The sequence below is a fragment of the Salmo trutta genome, chromosome 10, assembly GCF_901001165.1.
Source record: "Salmo trutta chromosome 10, fSalTru1.1, whole genome shotgun sequence".
In the NCBI taxonomy this organism is placed as follows: domain Eukaryota; kingdom Metazoa; phylum Chordata; class Actinopteri; order Salmoniformes; family Salmonidae; genus Salmo; species Salmo trutta.
In genome coordinates, this window is record NC_042966.1 from 26,711,550 (window position 1) to 26,729,006 (window position 17,457).

Sequence of the window (17,457 nt, forward strand, 5' to 3'; positions counted from 1 at the left end):
TGCAGCGATACGCCATCCCATCTGGTTTGGGCTTAGTGGGACTGTAATTTGTTTTTCAACAGCACAATGACCCAACCCCTGTTTTTGCTTTGTCACTATGGGGTATTGTGTGTAGATTGATGAGGAGAAAAAAACAAATGTAATTCATTTTAGAATAAGGCTGTAACATAACAAAATGTGGAAATGGTAAAGGGTTTTGAATACTTTCCGAAGGCACTGTATTTACCCAAAAATATATGGGGGATTGGAAATGATGCAGACAATTACATTGATGGAAGCTACAATCTATCTGCAATATAAAAACTGATCTACCCCCTAAAATATATATATATATATATATATATATATATATATATATATATATATATATATATATATACAGCTCTGGAAAATATTAAGAAACCACTGCAAAATGATCAGTTTCTCTGGTTTTACTATTTATAGGTATGTGTTTGGGTAAAATTAACAATTTTGTTTTATTCTATGAATTACTGACAACATTTCTCCCAAATTCCAAATACAAATATTGTCATTTAGAGCATTTATTTGCAGAAAATGACAACTGGTCAAAATAACAACAACAAAAAAGACCTTGAATAATGCAAAGAAAATAAGTTCATATGCATTTTTAACCAACACAATACTAATGTGTTAACTTGGGAAGAGTTCAGAAATCAATATTTGGTGGAATAACCCTGATTTTCAATCACAGCTTTCATGTGTTTTGACATGGCGCTCAGTGGTGAAGCTGAGGCAGACTGCAATGTATCCAGGAGGAAGCAGTGGAGACCGAGAGAGAGGTTAGTACAGGGGTTCCTAAATGTGGGGTCCTCTGAGAAAACTTTATCAAACAAGTTAGGGACTTTAAATACATTACAAAATATATATATACAGCTCCACATATCCCATCTTCCACATAGGCTTTGGCTACATCAAAATGCAAATAGGCTACAGTTAAAAACAATTAATATGTTTGGTTGTCGCTGATGCTAAGTGTCAGTATGAATCATTTCTCATATTTCCCCCCTTTCAGGAGTATGACATTACAATTGTATGCCACTATAGCTAATAGGCTATATGTTTGCAGATGACTGAGGTGCATGAACCAATAGCAGCCAAGGTGATAATGGCTGGGATACATTTTCCATAGTGGCTGCTGTTGCTGCTAGCAAGCATGAGGATGAAAATGGCAGTTTATTTAAACTAGCAGTCATTCAATCTTCTCGGTGTAACAGTTGGGATAATGAGCAATTCGGAGTACAACACATTTCTCATCCCCGGATTAAGGTACATTTTATGAGCAATATTTTACACCGTTCCGTGGTCTCTTAATATACACAGGAATGCTGTCCGACCCTATTGCAGCTGTAAAAAAGCTGGTCAGATCTGCTGGCTACCACCTCATCGACACTGACCATGGAGGTAGGCTCCGCCTAATCTGTTACACAAACTGCTGGATCGTTTTATAATCCACTGCGACAATGTTGCAAACGCTCAAATGATACATTCTCTGATAAATCGCTACAATATTGTAAACAATGTTTATTCTGTCAAAGTCGAGAATGCATGGGCAAGCGTCTCAAACCCCCATCACTCCTCCTTCGATGGTGTCTCCACGGAGTGTGATTGGATTAGAGACGGTTACCCTTTCCCCTCTAACCCGGTGATGTTGGCTGTTTCCTGCTCTCTCTACTCGACTGCCGAAGCTGCACTGAACACAGCTTAGATACCGGACGCTTTAATCAAAGCAAAAGCCTATCAGACAATTATTTCACATTCAAACAGACAGCAATGCGAAGGAAATCGAGGATATTACTATGCTTTGCTGTCCTCTGGGTGCTTGGCATAGCATATTATTTCTATTCAGGAACAACGTTGAGTCGAAAGGTATGTTTCCCCGACTCTTTTCTGAGCATATTGAAAATTCATTAGAGCTCGCTTCCACGAGATTTCAGTACATGGAATGGTTTCAAGACAAAAGCGAAGCATGTTGTGTAGATTTTTATCATGGCTATTTTGATAGTCTGCTAATATTATGGAACGCAAATTCCGATTGTATACCGTTAAGAAATCTATTGTTTCCATGATCAACTAGATTATTTGCTTAATAATCTAGTTGGTTAATAGGAATACAGCTATTGCATGCTTTGAACGTTGCTGTCTGGTAGCTAATCGTAGCGTAGTCTGATTAATCAGGCTGTAATACACAATTAATTTGTATATACAGCCTGAAACTAATGCCTACAAAATCGTGTAAATGTTACTTACAAGCAAGAATGTTTTATACAATTACATGTTCAACTTAATCCACGGGTTGTCTTTGCGGTTTGTCCATAAACTGCTCGAAATTTGAGACAAATTGTCCAAAGAAAAGTATAGTTTACCCGACTTTTCAGAGAGCCGGCAGGCTGTATGGTTCGGGAACCGATATAAAATTAGTTTTTAATTAGATATTCGGTTTCTTTAGCCATTAGGTATTGAACCAAGCATGCCATGAAAATCGTATATTTAAGCAATAACGCATGAGGGGGTGTGGTATATGGCCAATATACCACGTCTAAGGGCTTTTCTTAGGCAACACTCAACGCAGTGCCTGGTCAGCCCTTAACCATGGTATTATAAACCCAGGGTCATTACAGTATATTGGCCATATACTGCAAACCCCTGAGGTGCATTATTGCTATTATAGACTGGTTACCAAAGAAGGTAGAGCAGTAAAAATAATAAATGTTTTGTTATACCCGCAGTATACAGTCAGATATACCACGGCTGTCAGCCAATCAGCATTCAGTGCTCGAACTGCCCAGTTCATAATCGATTTAAGGGAGAGTGGAGAACAATCCACACTTTTATTTTAGGGAATAGTGCATTTTTTAAAGGTTAAAATCTGAATAAAATATGTACAATTCACACAAAAAAAATGTGTTGATTGTCCTACATCCTCCCCTGATTCAGGATATGCCGTTTTCATTGTCACCGCGTGCTTGGTTAATTTGCTATTGACGAGGGAACCGACTATCCAATATAAAACTAATTTGACCTTGGAGCCAAATATATAACCTACCTACTGATCTCTAAAAAGTCAGGTAAACAATACTTTCCTGTGGATATTTCGAGCAGCTGAATGACAAACCACACAGACAACAGGTAGAGTAAGTTGAAATGTAATTTTATTCAACAGTCTGGCTTGTAAGGAACATTTACACAAGTTTTTCAGGCATTAGCTTCAGGCTGTATATACCAATTAATCGGACTAATCATAGCCTATCATTTTGATGTGTGATTGAATAGCTAGGCCATTGTAACCACTTTATCAAGAGCTGTGTTTAATGCACACACCACTTCCTTAATTCAACTATGACTACTGCAATAGTGGCGGGAAGTAGCCTATATCGGCTACATTGTAACAAAATATGCCAACCTTTTGTGTTGTTTGCCTTTGTTTAAAACCCCTGCTTATCTATGGTCATATGATTACAAGTGAGGAATAGGCTATTGCCTGTAGTTTATAACCTAAGTACTGTATAGCTCTCTCCCAAGCCTTTCACTCTTCTTTCTCTGTTACCGTTAATAAACATAAATGACGAGGTCAAACACATCACTTATTGTTAAGTTGTGCATTCAGCAAATATATTAAAGTGGTTTATCATGTAACCGACCCCTGTGATAACACCTGTCCCCTTTATTGGGCCACTATTTGCTCTCCTCTTGTCAGTGTGTGCTCTGTCATTTGGCACCTTTCATTTGACATTATGCTGATAGGTGGTGCAGCTAGATAAGGGACCTATTGACATTCTGATTTGATTAACAAAGGCCCAGTCTCCACTAAAGGCAGTTATCAGTGAGTAGTTTCCAATTACCCTGGCGAGTGCAAGGCAGAGGGATACCTCAAGGCTAAATCACAAGGAACTGCTCAGGAACGCCACCACTGTGCTAAGCTCCCACATTGGACTCAAATAGGGGTGATAACAATGCTGCTGGTTTCCTGTCTGTGGGAAGGGGGCATTTGATGTCTGACTTTTGTTGTGGAGGGAGATGAGCCTGCAACAGAAATAGGGCTGGGAATTGCCAGGGACCTCACGATATTATCACAATATTTAGGTGCCGATATACAATATGTTTTACGATTCTATATGTTTAGCGATTTCGATTCTGTGATTTTATTGTGATTCAATGTTCCCAACATATTGCTCACCATATGTCTGCTGCAGAGAGACTAGAGAGCCATGAGAAAATTAGTTTTGATCAGTCATGGAAAGAAAAATGCTGAAAACAAATTTGCTCCCGATTTTAAAAAGAAGATGGAGGACAAGCTATGACGGAAAATTACTCGAGTTTTGGTGCAGGTACAGCAAACTAGCACTATTGTCAAAACGGTACAATATATTGTCAAACATAATGTCCCGGTATGTACAGTGCCTTCAGAAAGTAGTTATACCTCTTGACTTATTCCACATGTTGTGCTACAGCCTGAATTCAAAATTGATTAAATGTGTGTATATATATATATATATATATATCACCTTTATTTAACCAGGTAGGCTAGTTGAGAAGTTCTCATTTTCAACTGCAACCTGGCCAAGATAAAGCAAAGCAGTAGAACACATACAACAATACAGAGTTACACGTGGAATAAACAAACATACAGTAGAAAAAGTCTATATACAGTTTGTGCAAATGAGGTAAGATAAGGGAGGTAAGGCAATAAATAGGCCATGGTGGCGAAGTAATTACAATATACCAATTAAACACTGGAGTGATAGATGTGCAGAAGATGAATGTGCAAGTGGAGATACTGGGGTGCAAAGGAGCAAGATAAATAAATACAGTATTTGGATGAGGTAGTTGGATGGGATATTTACAGATGGGCTATGTACAGGTGCAGTGATCTGTGAGCTGCTCTGACAGCTGGTGCTTAAAGCTAGTGAGGGATATATGAGTCTCCAGCTTCAGTGATTTTTGCAGTTTGTTCCAGTCATTGGCAGCAGAGAACTGGAATGAAAGGCAGCCAAAGGAGGAATTGGCTTTGGGGTTGACCAGTGAGATATACCTGCTGGAGCACGTACTACAGGTGGGTGCTGCTATGGTGACCAGTGAGCTGAAATAAGGCAGGGCTTTACCTAGCAAAGACTTGTAGATGACCTGGAGCCAGTGGGTTTGGCGACGAGTATGAAGCAAGGGCCAGCCAACGAGAGAGTACAGGTCGCAGTGGTGGGTAGTATATGGGGCTTTGGTGACAAAACGGATGGCACTGTGATAGACTGCATCCAATTTGTGTTGGAGGCTATTTTGTAGATGACATCGTCGAAGACGAGGATCGGTAGGATGGTCAGTTTTACGAGGGTATGTTGGGAGCATGAGTGAAGGATGCTTTGTTACGAAATCGGAAGCCGATTCTAGATTTAATTTTGGATTGGAGATGCTTAATGTGAGTCTGGAAGGAGAGTTTACCATCTAGCCAGACACCTACAGTTGAAGTCGGAAGTTTACATACACCTTAGCCAACTACATTTAACCTCAGTTTTTCATAATTCCTGACATTTAATCCTAGTAAAAATTCCCTGTCTTAAGTCAGTTAGGATCACCGCTTTATTTTAAGAATGTGAAATGTCAGAATAATAGTAGAGTCTTTTATTTCTTTCATCACATTCCCAGTGGGTCAGAAGTTTACATACACTCAATTCGTTTTTGGTAGCATTGCCTTTAAATTGTTTAACTTTAGTCAAACGCCTTCCACAAGCTTCCTACAATAAGTTGGGTGAATTTTGGCCCATTCCTCCTGACAGAGCTGTTGTAACTGGTTTGTAGGACTCCTCAGGTTTGTAGGACTCCTCACTCGCACATTCTTTTTCAGTTCTTCCCACAAATTTTCTATAGGAAGTGTGAAGTGCACCAGTCCTTCCTGCAGCAAAGCACCCCCACAACATGATGCTGCCACCATCGTGCTTCACGGTTGGGATGGTGTTCTTCGGCTTGCAAGCCTCCCTCTTTTTCCTCCAACCATAACGATGATCATTATGGCTAAACAGTTCTATTTTTGTTTCATCAGACCAGAAGACATTTCTCCAAAAAGTACGATCTTTGTCCCCATGTGCAGTTGCAAACCGTTGTCTGGCTTTTTTAATGGTGGTTTTGGAGCAGTGGCTTCTTCCTTGCTTTTTCTTCCTTGCCTTTCAGGTTATGTCGATATAGGACTCGTTTTACTGTGGATATAGATACTTTTGTACCTGTTTCCTCCAGCATCTTCACAAGGTCCTTTGCTGTTGTTCTGGGATTGATTTGCACTTTTCGCACCAAAATACGTTCATCTCTAGGAGAAAGAACCCGTCTCCTTCCTGAGCGGTATGACGGCTGCATGGTCCCATGGTGTTTATACTTGCGTACCATTGTTTGTACAGATGAATGTGGTACCTTCAGGCGTTTGGAAATTGCTCCCAAGGATGAACCAGACTTGTGAAGGTCTACAATTTTTTTTATGAGGTCTTGGCTGATTTCTTTAGATTTTCCCATGATGTCAAGCAAAGAGGCACTGAGTTTGACAGTTGGCCTTGAAATACATCCACAGGTACACCTCCAAATGACTCAAATGATGTCAATTTGCCTATCAGAAGCTTCTAAAGCCATGACAACATTTTCTGAAATTTTCCAAGCTGTTCAAAGGCACAGTCAACTTAGTGTATGTTAACTTCTGACCCACTAGAATTGTGATACAGTGAATTACAAGTGAAAAAATCTGTCTATAAACAATTGACTTGTGTCATGCACAAAGTAGATGTCCTAACCGACTTGCTAAAACTATAGTCTGTTAACAAGAAATTTGTGGATTGGTTGAAAAAGGAGTTTTAATGACTCCAACCTAAGTGTATGTAAACTTCTGACTTCAACAGTAGGTATTTGTAGTTGTCTACATGTTCTAAGTCCGAACCCACCAGAGTAGTGATGCTGGACAGGCGGGCAGGTGCGGGCAGCGATCGGTTGAAGAGCATGCATTTAGTTTTACTTGCATTTAAGAGCAGTTGGATGCCACGGAAGGAGAGTTGTATGGCATTGAAGCTCGTCTGGAGGTTAGTTAACACAGTGTCCAAAGAAGGGCCAGAAGTATACAGAATGGTGTCGTCTGCATAGAGGTGGATCAGAGAATCACCAGCAGCAAGAGCAACATCATTGATGCATACAGAGAAAAGAGTCAGCCCGAGAATTGAACCCTGTGGCACCCCCATAGAGACTGCCAGAGGTCTGGACAACAGGCCCTCCGATTTGACCTACTGAACTTTGTCTGAGAAGTCGTTGGTGAACCAGGCGAGGCAGTCATTTGAGAAACCAAGGCTGTTGAGTCTGCCGATTATGAATGTGGTGATTGGCAGAGTCGAAAGCCTTGGCCAGGTCGATGAAGACGGCTGCACAGTATTGTTTCTTATCGATGGTGGTTATGATATCGTTTAGGACCTTGAGCGTGGCTGAGGTGCACCCATGACCAGCTCTGAAACCAGATTGCATAGCAGAGAAGGTACGTTGGGATTCTAAATGGTCGGTGATCTGTTTGTTAACTTTGCTTTCAAAGACCTTAGAAAGGCAGGGTAGGATAGATACAGGTCTGTAGCAGTTTGGGTCTAGAGTGTCTCCCCCTTTGAAGAGGGGGGATGATCGCGGCAGCTTTCCAATCTTTGGGAATCTCAGACGGTACAAAAGGGAGGTTGAACAGGCTAGTAAAATAGGGGTTGCATCAATTTCGAGCAGATAATTTTAGAACGAGAGGATCCAGATTGTCTAGCCCTGCTGATTTGTAGTGGTCCAGATTTTGCAGCTCTTTCAGAACATCAGCTATCTGGATTTAGGTGAAAGAGAAATGGGGGAGGCTTGGGCGATTTGCAGGGCAGTTGACCGGGGTAGGGGTAGCCAGGTGGAAAGCATAGCCAGCCGTAGAAAATTGCTTATTGAATGTCTCAATTATAGTGGATTTATCGGTGGTGACAATGTTTCTTAGCCTCAGGGCAGTGGGCAGCTGGGAGGAGGTGCTCTTATTCTCCATGGACTTTACAGTGTCCCAGAACTTTTTTGAGTTTGTGCAACAGGATGCAAATTTCTGTTAGGAAAGCCAAGGCTAGCTTTTTCAAACTGCCTGTGTATATTGGTTCCTAACTTCCCTGAAAAGTTGCATATCACGGGGGCTATTCAATGCTAATGCAGAATGCCACAGGATGTTTTTGTGCTGGTCAAGGGCAGTCAGGTCTGGAGTGAACCAAGGGTCTATATCTGTTCCTGGTTAAAAACAATTTGAATGGGGCATGCTTATTTAAAATGGTGAGGAAGGCACTTTTAAAGAGTAACCAGGCATCCTCTACTGACGGTATGAGGTCAATATCCTTCCAGGTTATTGATCATTGCTAGACAACCATTTTCAGTTCTTGCCATAGATTTTAAAGTAGATTTAAGTCAAAACTGTAACTTGGCCACTCAGGAACATTCAATGTCTTCTTGGTAACCAACTAGTAGATTTGGCCTTGTGTTTTAGGTTATTGTCCTGCTGAAAGGTGAATTCATCTCCCAGTGTCTGGTGGAATGCAGACTGAACCAGGTTTTCCTCAAGGATTTTGCCTGTGCTTAGCTTTATTAGTTTCTTTTTTTTATCGTGATACTCCCCAGTCCTTAATGATTACAAGTATACCCATAACATAATGCAGCCACCACTATGCTTGAAAATATGGAGAGGGGTAGTTAGTAATGTGTTGTATTGGATTTGCCCCAAACATAACACAAAAAAAGGAATTGCTTTGCCACATTTCTTGCAGTATTACTAACTTGTTCCAAACAGGATGCATGTTTTGGATATGTTTTATTCTGTACAGGCTTCCTTCTTTTCTCTCTGTCAATTAGGTTAGTATTGTGGAGTAACTACAATGTTGTTTATCCATCTTTAGGAGAAAACTATCACAGCCATTAAACTCTTGACTGTTTTAAGTCACCATTTACTCATGGTAAAATCCCTAAGCAGTTTCCTTCCTCTCCAGCAACTGAGTTAGGAAGGACGCCTATATCTTTGTAGTGACTGGGTGTATTGATACACCATCCAAAGTGTAATAATGACTTCACAATGCTCAAAGGGATATTCATTGTCTGCTATTTTTATTTTTTACCTATCTACCAATAAGTGCCGTTCTTTGCGAGGCATTGGAAAACCTTCCTGGTCTTTGTGGTTGAATCGGTGTTTGTAATTCACTGTTTGACTGAGGGACCTTACAGAAAATTGTATGCGTGGGGTACAGAGATGAGGTAGTCATTCAAAAATCATGTTAAACACTATTATTGCACAAAGAGTAAGTCCATGCAACTTATTATGCGACTTGTTTAGCAAATATTTACTCTTAAACTTATTTAGGCTTGCCATAACAAAGGAGTTGAATACTTATTGACTCAAGACATTTCAGCTTTTCAATTGTAATTTAATTTCCAAAAATTTGGAAAAACATTATTCCACATTGTCGTTATGGGGTTTTGTGTCTAGGCCAGTGACAATATTATTTATATATATATATATATATAATTTTTTTTTTATAGAATCAATTTGAAGTTTGGGCTTTAACACAAATGTATAAAAAGTCAACGGGTGTGAATACTTTCTGAAGGCACTGTAACTATCAGTTTTTTCCCTCATCACTAAACAGAATGCACTTTCATTGTAGTTCTATCCATATGTTAGACAGGCTATTGCTATCTCTACAATTAGTCCATTAGCTGTAGGTCTGAGGCGTCTGTCTGTGATTTCACCTTCCCAAGATTTTGCTTTGCAGGAGAGCAGCAGTAAAACGTGCCCACAGTAGCAGAGAGCCAAACACCATTATGCTCCCTCTTCTCCTGTGACTCCTGCTACTGCAGACTGGATCCCTCTGCTGTTTCGGGCTGTCGACAGGCTCCTGCAGACTGGATCCCTCTGCTGTTTTGGGCTATTGAAATTTCCCTTTACTGCTGCTCCTGTAGTACTCCAATTTTAGCTAGAATGTATTTATATCCTTATGGCACTTAAACATGTTTTCAATTGAATGAATCACATGAAGTATGCTTTTTTTCTGAGAAAGTCTGCATCTTAGTTTGAATCGTGTGATATGGAATATACAGAAGATGTTTAGGCTTCTATCTGTATGACAGCTCAAGAGGCCTCTTTAACCATTGAAATTGAATTTAATTTATTGCTCTCCACCAAGGAAATTCTAGTTTACAGACCTACATTTTACACAAACCAACAAATGTCACCCAGACATTTACAGTTCCAAACGAAGTTTCACTGTGAAGACACCAGAGAGTGGCTGCCTTGAACTGAGGAAGCTATACACTGAGAGGCCTAAAATTAGGCGTATGTAGTCATGGCAGGTTTGAGATCCTCAATGTAAGCAGCCAGGTCAGATGATTGGTGCTTTCCCCAACCTCCCACTTGATTGTATTGGGAGCTGCTGCGTCTTGGTGAGAATGCACTCACTGGATGTGTATGGTAACCAGATTGTCAGCTTTTATCTCTTGCTCCAAAGGGTTTGATCTGATTTCCACTCTGCAACACAATTATTGACAAACTGAGTGTTCTGCTTTTGCGCAGCGGCCAACAGTGTAGTTGTGCCCACTAGTGTAAAGAAGGGCCATGCTGTGCTTCCTCAGCTTTAAGTCAAAGGTCTTTTTGGAATTGATTCATTTGCAAGTATTAAGAAAGGTAAATGAAAAAGTGTGTTTGAAGAAAAGGTAGAGAATTTCTCAATGTGTACGCGTACGCACAGCAGCATTCTAGAATATTGGACCGTAGCTTTCATACTTTTCTCAGCGCAGCTCATGCAATTTCTCCATCTGTCAATACATTGAAATGAAAAGACGACTCATACCGGAGTCACGTTGGTTTGGTATGGTGGGGAGTTGTGCACCATGTCTCCTGCGGACAAAGTGATGCCGGACTATCACATCTCAGGACAATGATTTACGCTTGACAGAGCGCATCATAACTGATCATCTTCAGGTTACATTTTTGAACAGGTTACTGGATGTTTGATTTGCTAGAGTAATTGTAGTGATGATAATAATGATTTTCACAAATTTGATTCTAATATTTCAGTGTTCCTTGTCACTTTGGCATTGAATAAAGTGCATTTTGGACAGCATTCAGACCCCTTGATTTTTTCCCCTACGTTTTGTTACATTATAGCCTTATTCTAAAATGGATTAAATTGTTTTTTTCCTTCATCAATCTACACACAATACCCCATAATGCCAAAAGAAAAAACTGTTTTTCAGATTTCTTTTGCAAAGAAATACAAAATAAAATGTGAAATATCATATTTGCATAAGTTTTCAGACCCTTTACTCAGAACTATGTTGAAGCACCTTTGGCATCAAATACAGCTTCAAGTCTTCTTTGGTATGACGCTACGAGCTTGGCACACCTGTATTTGGGGAGGGTCTCCCATTCTTCTCTACAGACCCTCTCAAGCTCTGTCAGGTTGGACGGGGAGCGTCGCTGCACAGCTATTTTCAGGTCTCTCCAGAGGTGTTCGATCGGGTTAAAGCACGGGCTCTGGCTGGGACACTCAAGAACTTTGAGACTTGTCCCGCAGCCACTCCTGCGTTGTCTTGGCTGTATGTTTAGGGCCGTTGGTCTGTTGGAAGGTGAACCTACGCCCCCCCAGTCTGAGGCTCTGGAGCAGGTTTTCACCAAGGATCTCTCTGTACTTTGCTCCATTCATCTTTCCCTCGATCCTGACTAGTCTCCCAGTCCCTGCCGCTGAAAAACATCCCCACAGCATGATGCTGCCACCATGCTTCACTGTAGGGATGGTGTCATAGTTTTTCCAGATGTGACATTTCGCATGCAGGCCCAAAGAGTTCAATGTTGCTTTCATCAAACCAGAGAATCTTGTTTCTCATTATCTGGGAAGTGCCTTTTGGCAAACTCCAAGTGGGCTGTCGTGCCTTATTTTTTATATATATATATATATATATATATATTTTTTATTTTTTTTATTTTTTTTATATATATAAATAAAGGGAAGACTTAAACAACACAATGTAACTCCAAGTCAATCACGCTTCTGTGAAATCAAACTGTCCACTTAGGAAGCAACACTGATTGACAATAAATTTCACATGCTGTTGTGCAAATGGAATAGACAACAGGTGGAAATTATAGGCAATTAGCAAGACACCTCCAATAAAGGAGTGGTTCTGCAGGTGGGGACCACAGACCACTTCTCAGTTCCTATGCTTCCTGGCTGATGTTTTGGTCACTTTTGAATGCTGGCGGTGCTTTCACTCTAGTGGTAGCATGAGACGGAGTCTACAACCCACACAAGTGGCTCAGGTAGTGCAGCTCATCCAGGATGGCACATCAATGCGAGCTGTGGCAAGACGGTTTGCTGTGTCTGTCAGTGTAGTGTCCAGAGCATGGAGGCGCTCCCAGGAGACAGGCCAGTACATCAGGAGACGGGGAGGAGGCCGTAGGAGGGCAGCAACCCAGTAGCAGGACCGCTACCTCCGCCTTTGTGCAAGGAGGAGCAGGAGAAGCACTGCCAGAGCCCTGCAAAATGACCTCCAGCAGGCCACAAATGTGATGGGTCTGCTGAAACGGTCAGAAACAGACTCCATGAGGGTGGTATGAGGGCCCGACGTCCACAGGTGGGGGTTGTGCTTACAGCCCAACACCGTGCAGGACGTTTGGCATTTGCCAGAGAACACCAAGATTGGCAAATTCGCCACTGGCGCCCTGTGCTCTTCACAGATGAAAGCAGGTTCACACTGAGCACATGTGACAGAGTCTGGAGACGCCGTGGAGAACGTTCTGCTGCCTGCAACATCCTCCAGTATGACCGGTTTGGCGGTGGGTCAGTCATGGTGTGAGGTGGCATTTCTTTGGGGGGCCACACAGCCCCCCATGTGCTCGCCAGATGTAGCCTGACTGCCATTAGGTACCGAGATGAGATCCTCAGACCCCTTGTGAGACCATATGCTGGTGCGGTTGGCCCTGGGTTCCTCCTAATGCAAGACAATGCTAGACCTTATGTGGCTGGAGTGTGTCAGCAGTTCCTGCAAGAGGAAGGCATTGATGCTATGGACTGGCCCGCCCATTCCCCAGACCTGAATCCAATTGAGCACATCTGGGACATCATGTCTCGCTCCATCCACCAACGCTACGTTGCACCACAGACTGTCCAGGAGTTGGCGGATGCTTTAGTCCAGGTCTGGGAGGAGATCCCTCTGGAGACCATCCGCCACCTCATCAGGAGCATGCCCAGGCGTTGTAGGGAGGTCATACAGGCACGTGGAGGCCACACACCCTACTGAGCCTCATTTTGACTTATTTTAAGGACATTACATCAAAGTTGGATCAGCCTGTAGGTGGTTTTCCACTTTAATTTTGAGTGTGACTCCAAATCCAGACCTCCATGGGTTGATAAATTAGATTTCCATTGATTATTTTTGTGTGATTTTGTTGTCAGCACATTCAACTATGTAAAGAAAAAAGTATTTAATAAGATTATTTCTTTCATTCAGATCTAGGATGTGTTGTTTGTGTTCCCTTTATTTTTTTGAGCAGTGTGTGTATATATATATATATATATATAAGGCCTGATTTGGTGGAGTGTTGCAGAGATGATTGGGATTCTGGAAGGTTCTCCCATCTCCACAGAGGAACTCTGGAGCTTCTTCAGAGTGACCATCGGATTCTTGGTCACCTCCCTGACCAAGGCCGTTCTCACACCCAATTGCTCAGTTTGGCCAGGCGGACAGCTCTAGGAAGAGTCTTAGTGGTTCCAAACTTCTTCCATTTAAGAATGATGGATGCCACAGACTTCTTGGGGACCTTCAATGCTGCAGAAATGTTTTGGTACCGTTCCCCAGATCTGTGCATCAACACAATGCTGTCTCGGAGCTCTACGGACAATTCCTTTTGATTGATAAGGGAAACCAGTTATTTAATCAGTTTAAGAATAAGGCTGTAACCTAACCAAATGTGGAAAAAGTCAAATACAATATGACGTCCATCTAACCTGGAGGAGGAAATGATTTTTCAAAAACAAACAAAAGTGGCACTGATCCAATGATAGACAGTGAATATGCTCACTTACCGGGGATTTGGCTCATGTTCTCTGCTGGTGCCAATGTGCTACTTTTTGCTCAATTAAGTTGAGAATTTTGATAACTAAAAGACTGATTGGAGTCTTCTTATTGTCTTCTCTTTACAGCAATAGTCATTTGTTTTCCCAACAGTTTTTCAGCGATTGTATTTTTAAATATTGCGATATGCCTTGCTGGGTCGTTTTTGTTGAGTTGCGACTCAGTGATTTTCAATCGATTTGGTATTTGCGTTGTGCTCTGCGCAAATTGTGGGCCCTTCTGACTGTAGGCTATGCGATTTAAAACAATCTAGTTTATTTAAAAAAAAATTGAACTAATGATCCTCTGTGGCCAAATCATGCATTCTGGTGTAGTAGCCTATTTTGAATGATTTTATTTATTTCTGTATAGACAGGAGTAAGCTAATTAGGCTATATCATTTTGGCAATTTAATTCAATTCACTTTAGGGAAAGCCTTGCTTCCCCGAGCCTTATGGATGCGCCGCCTATCTATTCTAACATTTTCAAATTGCTCATCGGAGTTCGGTAAGGCATGCGGTTGCATCAGAGTTGCTTGTTTAAAATGAATTACCTTAAACTAAATGTGATTTATGTCTTTCTGAGATCTGTGGGTGGATGCCCTACTCAGGTTATGCAAACAATGCATATGGGTCCAGTAAATTAAAATACTGCCGGTCAAGTGTCTTACGCCACATTTTCCTAACGGAAACCCTGGGCGGGATATACACGGCGATAGTCCCTAAGAACTCCCTCTGAAGGTAAAAAGGGCAACATTTGATGACCAAGTATTCCAACTCAGGAGAGCAGAAGCTCACAAGTTCCTGTACGTTGCCCCCATTGCACCGCTTGTTATTGGTCATGAAGCAAAAACTACCGCCTTTGTTCTTGCCAGAGAGAGCCTGCTTCCTATCCAGTTGATGAACTGTAAAACCTGCTGGTTTTACATAATCCATTTGGATGTCGGAGAAAAGCAAAGTCTGAGAAAAACTGCTAACTACTTTGTTGCAGTATGAGTATGATGCGTAATCTGATGTCCCTCTGGAAGGAGATCCTCGCGCTGAGTTTATTCACTAATGATTGAACATTGGCGCGGTAGTGCGCTATAATGGAGGATGGGTCATCCGGCTTCTCAATCTCACAAAGACCCCTACACGTCTGCCTCTTCGTCGGCATCTTCGTTTCCTTCTCTCCGGTAGGACTCCCATGCTACCCGGCGCCATTGTTCTGCCATCTCCGGGAATTCGGGAAGGTTGGGTGGATTTGAAGTAACAAGCGATTAATTTTCCAATAGTTCTACCCGGGTCTAAGAAAATTTGAGTAAAACACAAGAAAAAGTAGAAACCTGCAAAGTTTTGTTGGAGCTTGAGGCGAGGCTACCGTGTTCGTCGGCGCCATCTTGCCAGAAGATGATCTAGCCAGCCGAACCACTGCATGTTCTCACCCTTCCATCATTCAGAAGCGGGCAGTATAGGAGCATCATGGCAATAACCTTGTCTTCACCCTCCAATAGACATTTACGGTGTCATTGTTACAGTTGTAAATACAAGTACATTGTTTCATTCACTTTTCTTTTTGACTGTTGGAGCTTAAGAATTTCACTGTACCCTGCAATTACATGTGCATGTGACTAATAAACACATCTAATCAGCAAGGGCACCCTGGACCATTTCTTTTTTGTAGGTTGTTTGTGTACATTTATTTATCTGATGTGTGTTGCTCTTATCTGCTGCCAGGCTAAGCCATACAAATGGACCTGGTTTGGAGCACTAACTCTGATCTGTCCTGATCTGCCATGCTCGAGGAGCTCCACTGATGAACAAAACTGCTAGTGTTCTTCCATGAGCTGGTCATTCACCTCCAACAGTGCTGCCACTCAGTGCCATGATGAGGAAAAGTAGCTTACACAGAAATCATTAGTTTTTTTGAAAAATGTTGTATACTGCTTTAATTTTGCTGACTAATTTCCTGTCCCGAGAAATATACAACTTCGGAGAGATGTACAACTGACCTTTTTCTGTGACGTCCATGAATGACAAATTATGCATGTTTTTTTATGATCATAGGTATTGGGGACAGATGATTTGGCATAGTATTTTGACAAGTATCACTACTCTTAATGGCAGTGGTGTAAAGTACTTTAGTAAAAATACTTGAAGGTACTACTTAACTAGTTTTTGGGGATGTCTGTACTTTACTATTTTATATTTTTTGCAACTTTTACTTCACTATATTCCTAAAGATTCCCCCCCCCCCGAGACCCAAAAGTACATTTTGAATGCTTAGCAGGACAGGAAAAGGGTCCAATTCAGGCACTTATCAAGAGAATATCCCTGGTCATCCCTTCTGCTTCTGATCTGGCGGACTCACTAAACACACATTTGTAAATTATGTCTGAGTGTTGGTGTGTGCCCCTGGATTTCCTCAAATAATATGGTGCCATCTGGTTTGCTTCATGGAAATTATTTTTACTTTAACTTTGGATACATAAGTATATTTTAGCAATTACATTTACTTTTGATGCTTAACTATATTTAAAACCAAATACTTTTAGACTTTTACTCAAGTACTATTTTACTGGGTGACTTTTACTTCATTTTATATTAAGGTATCTTTACTTTTACTCAAGTATGGCAATTGGGTACCTTTTCCACCAATGCTCAATGGAGATATTTGACAAAGACAAAAGCGAGGGAGGAATGCTGCTTTGAGTGGAAAAATGATTTTGGAGCTCATAGCCGTATTCATTCGATTCATCATCACAAATGCTTCACCACCGCACGTTTCTGTCTAGTGAGCCAGAGGCTCTTTTGTGTATAACCCCACTCGTCTGCGCTGCCCCTACACACAATGGCTCTATTTTCCATAGGGCCTGTCGATCTAAAGATGTACCACAGCCATGAGAAGGATTGCATTGACTCTCATAATAAAGCATTCATAGAACATATTCATCACTGCTGATTACATAACAGGTAATATTATAATAAGAACAATACATGCCATTTAGCAGGCACTTTTATCCAAAGCGACTTGGTCATGCGTGCATACATTTTATGTGTGGGTGGTCCCGGGAATCAAACCCACTACTCTGGCGTTGCAAGTGCTGGTTGACTTGTATTTGATTTATATTTTTTGTGTATATCATGTGAGTGTAAAGCAAGTCCAGTGTATTATGACTGTAAAGATTAGGCATGCAAGTTTAAAATATGTTCATAGTAATTTGTAAGAAATAAATATCCTCAGTGCTTACTATGAGGTATTAACAAAGTATTGCAATGTTCAGTCTCTGTATAATAGAGGGCAGTAAAACGGCTTGACTTAGACTCTGGTGACCCACACATGGTTGTGATACTT

At 41.3% G+C, this 17,457-nt stretch overlaps 1 protein-coding gene across 2 annotated transcripts in view; it reads left to right on the forward strand.

The window, feature by feature from the left end:
• Nucleotides 1–1,644: 1,644 nt before the first annotated feature.
• Nucleotides 1,645–17,457, forward strand: part of galnt2 (UDP-N-acetyl-alpha-D-galactosamine:polypeptide N-acetylgalactosaminyltransferase 2) — a 95,837-nt gene continuing 80,024 nt past the window's right edge. Inside the window, exon 1 of one of the 2 annotated variants that reach the window (XM_029765131.1) lies at nucleotides 1,645–1,887. In XM_029765131.1, the coding sequence (XP_029620991.1) occupies nucleotides 1,792–1,887 (96 nt within the window). In that variant the 5' untranslated portion in view covers nucleotides 1,645–1,791. The remainder of the gene's footprint in view (nucleotides 1,888–17,457) is intronic. The other variant, XM_029765132.1, reaches the window with a different exon arrangement.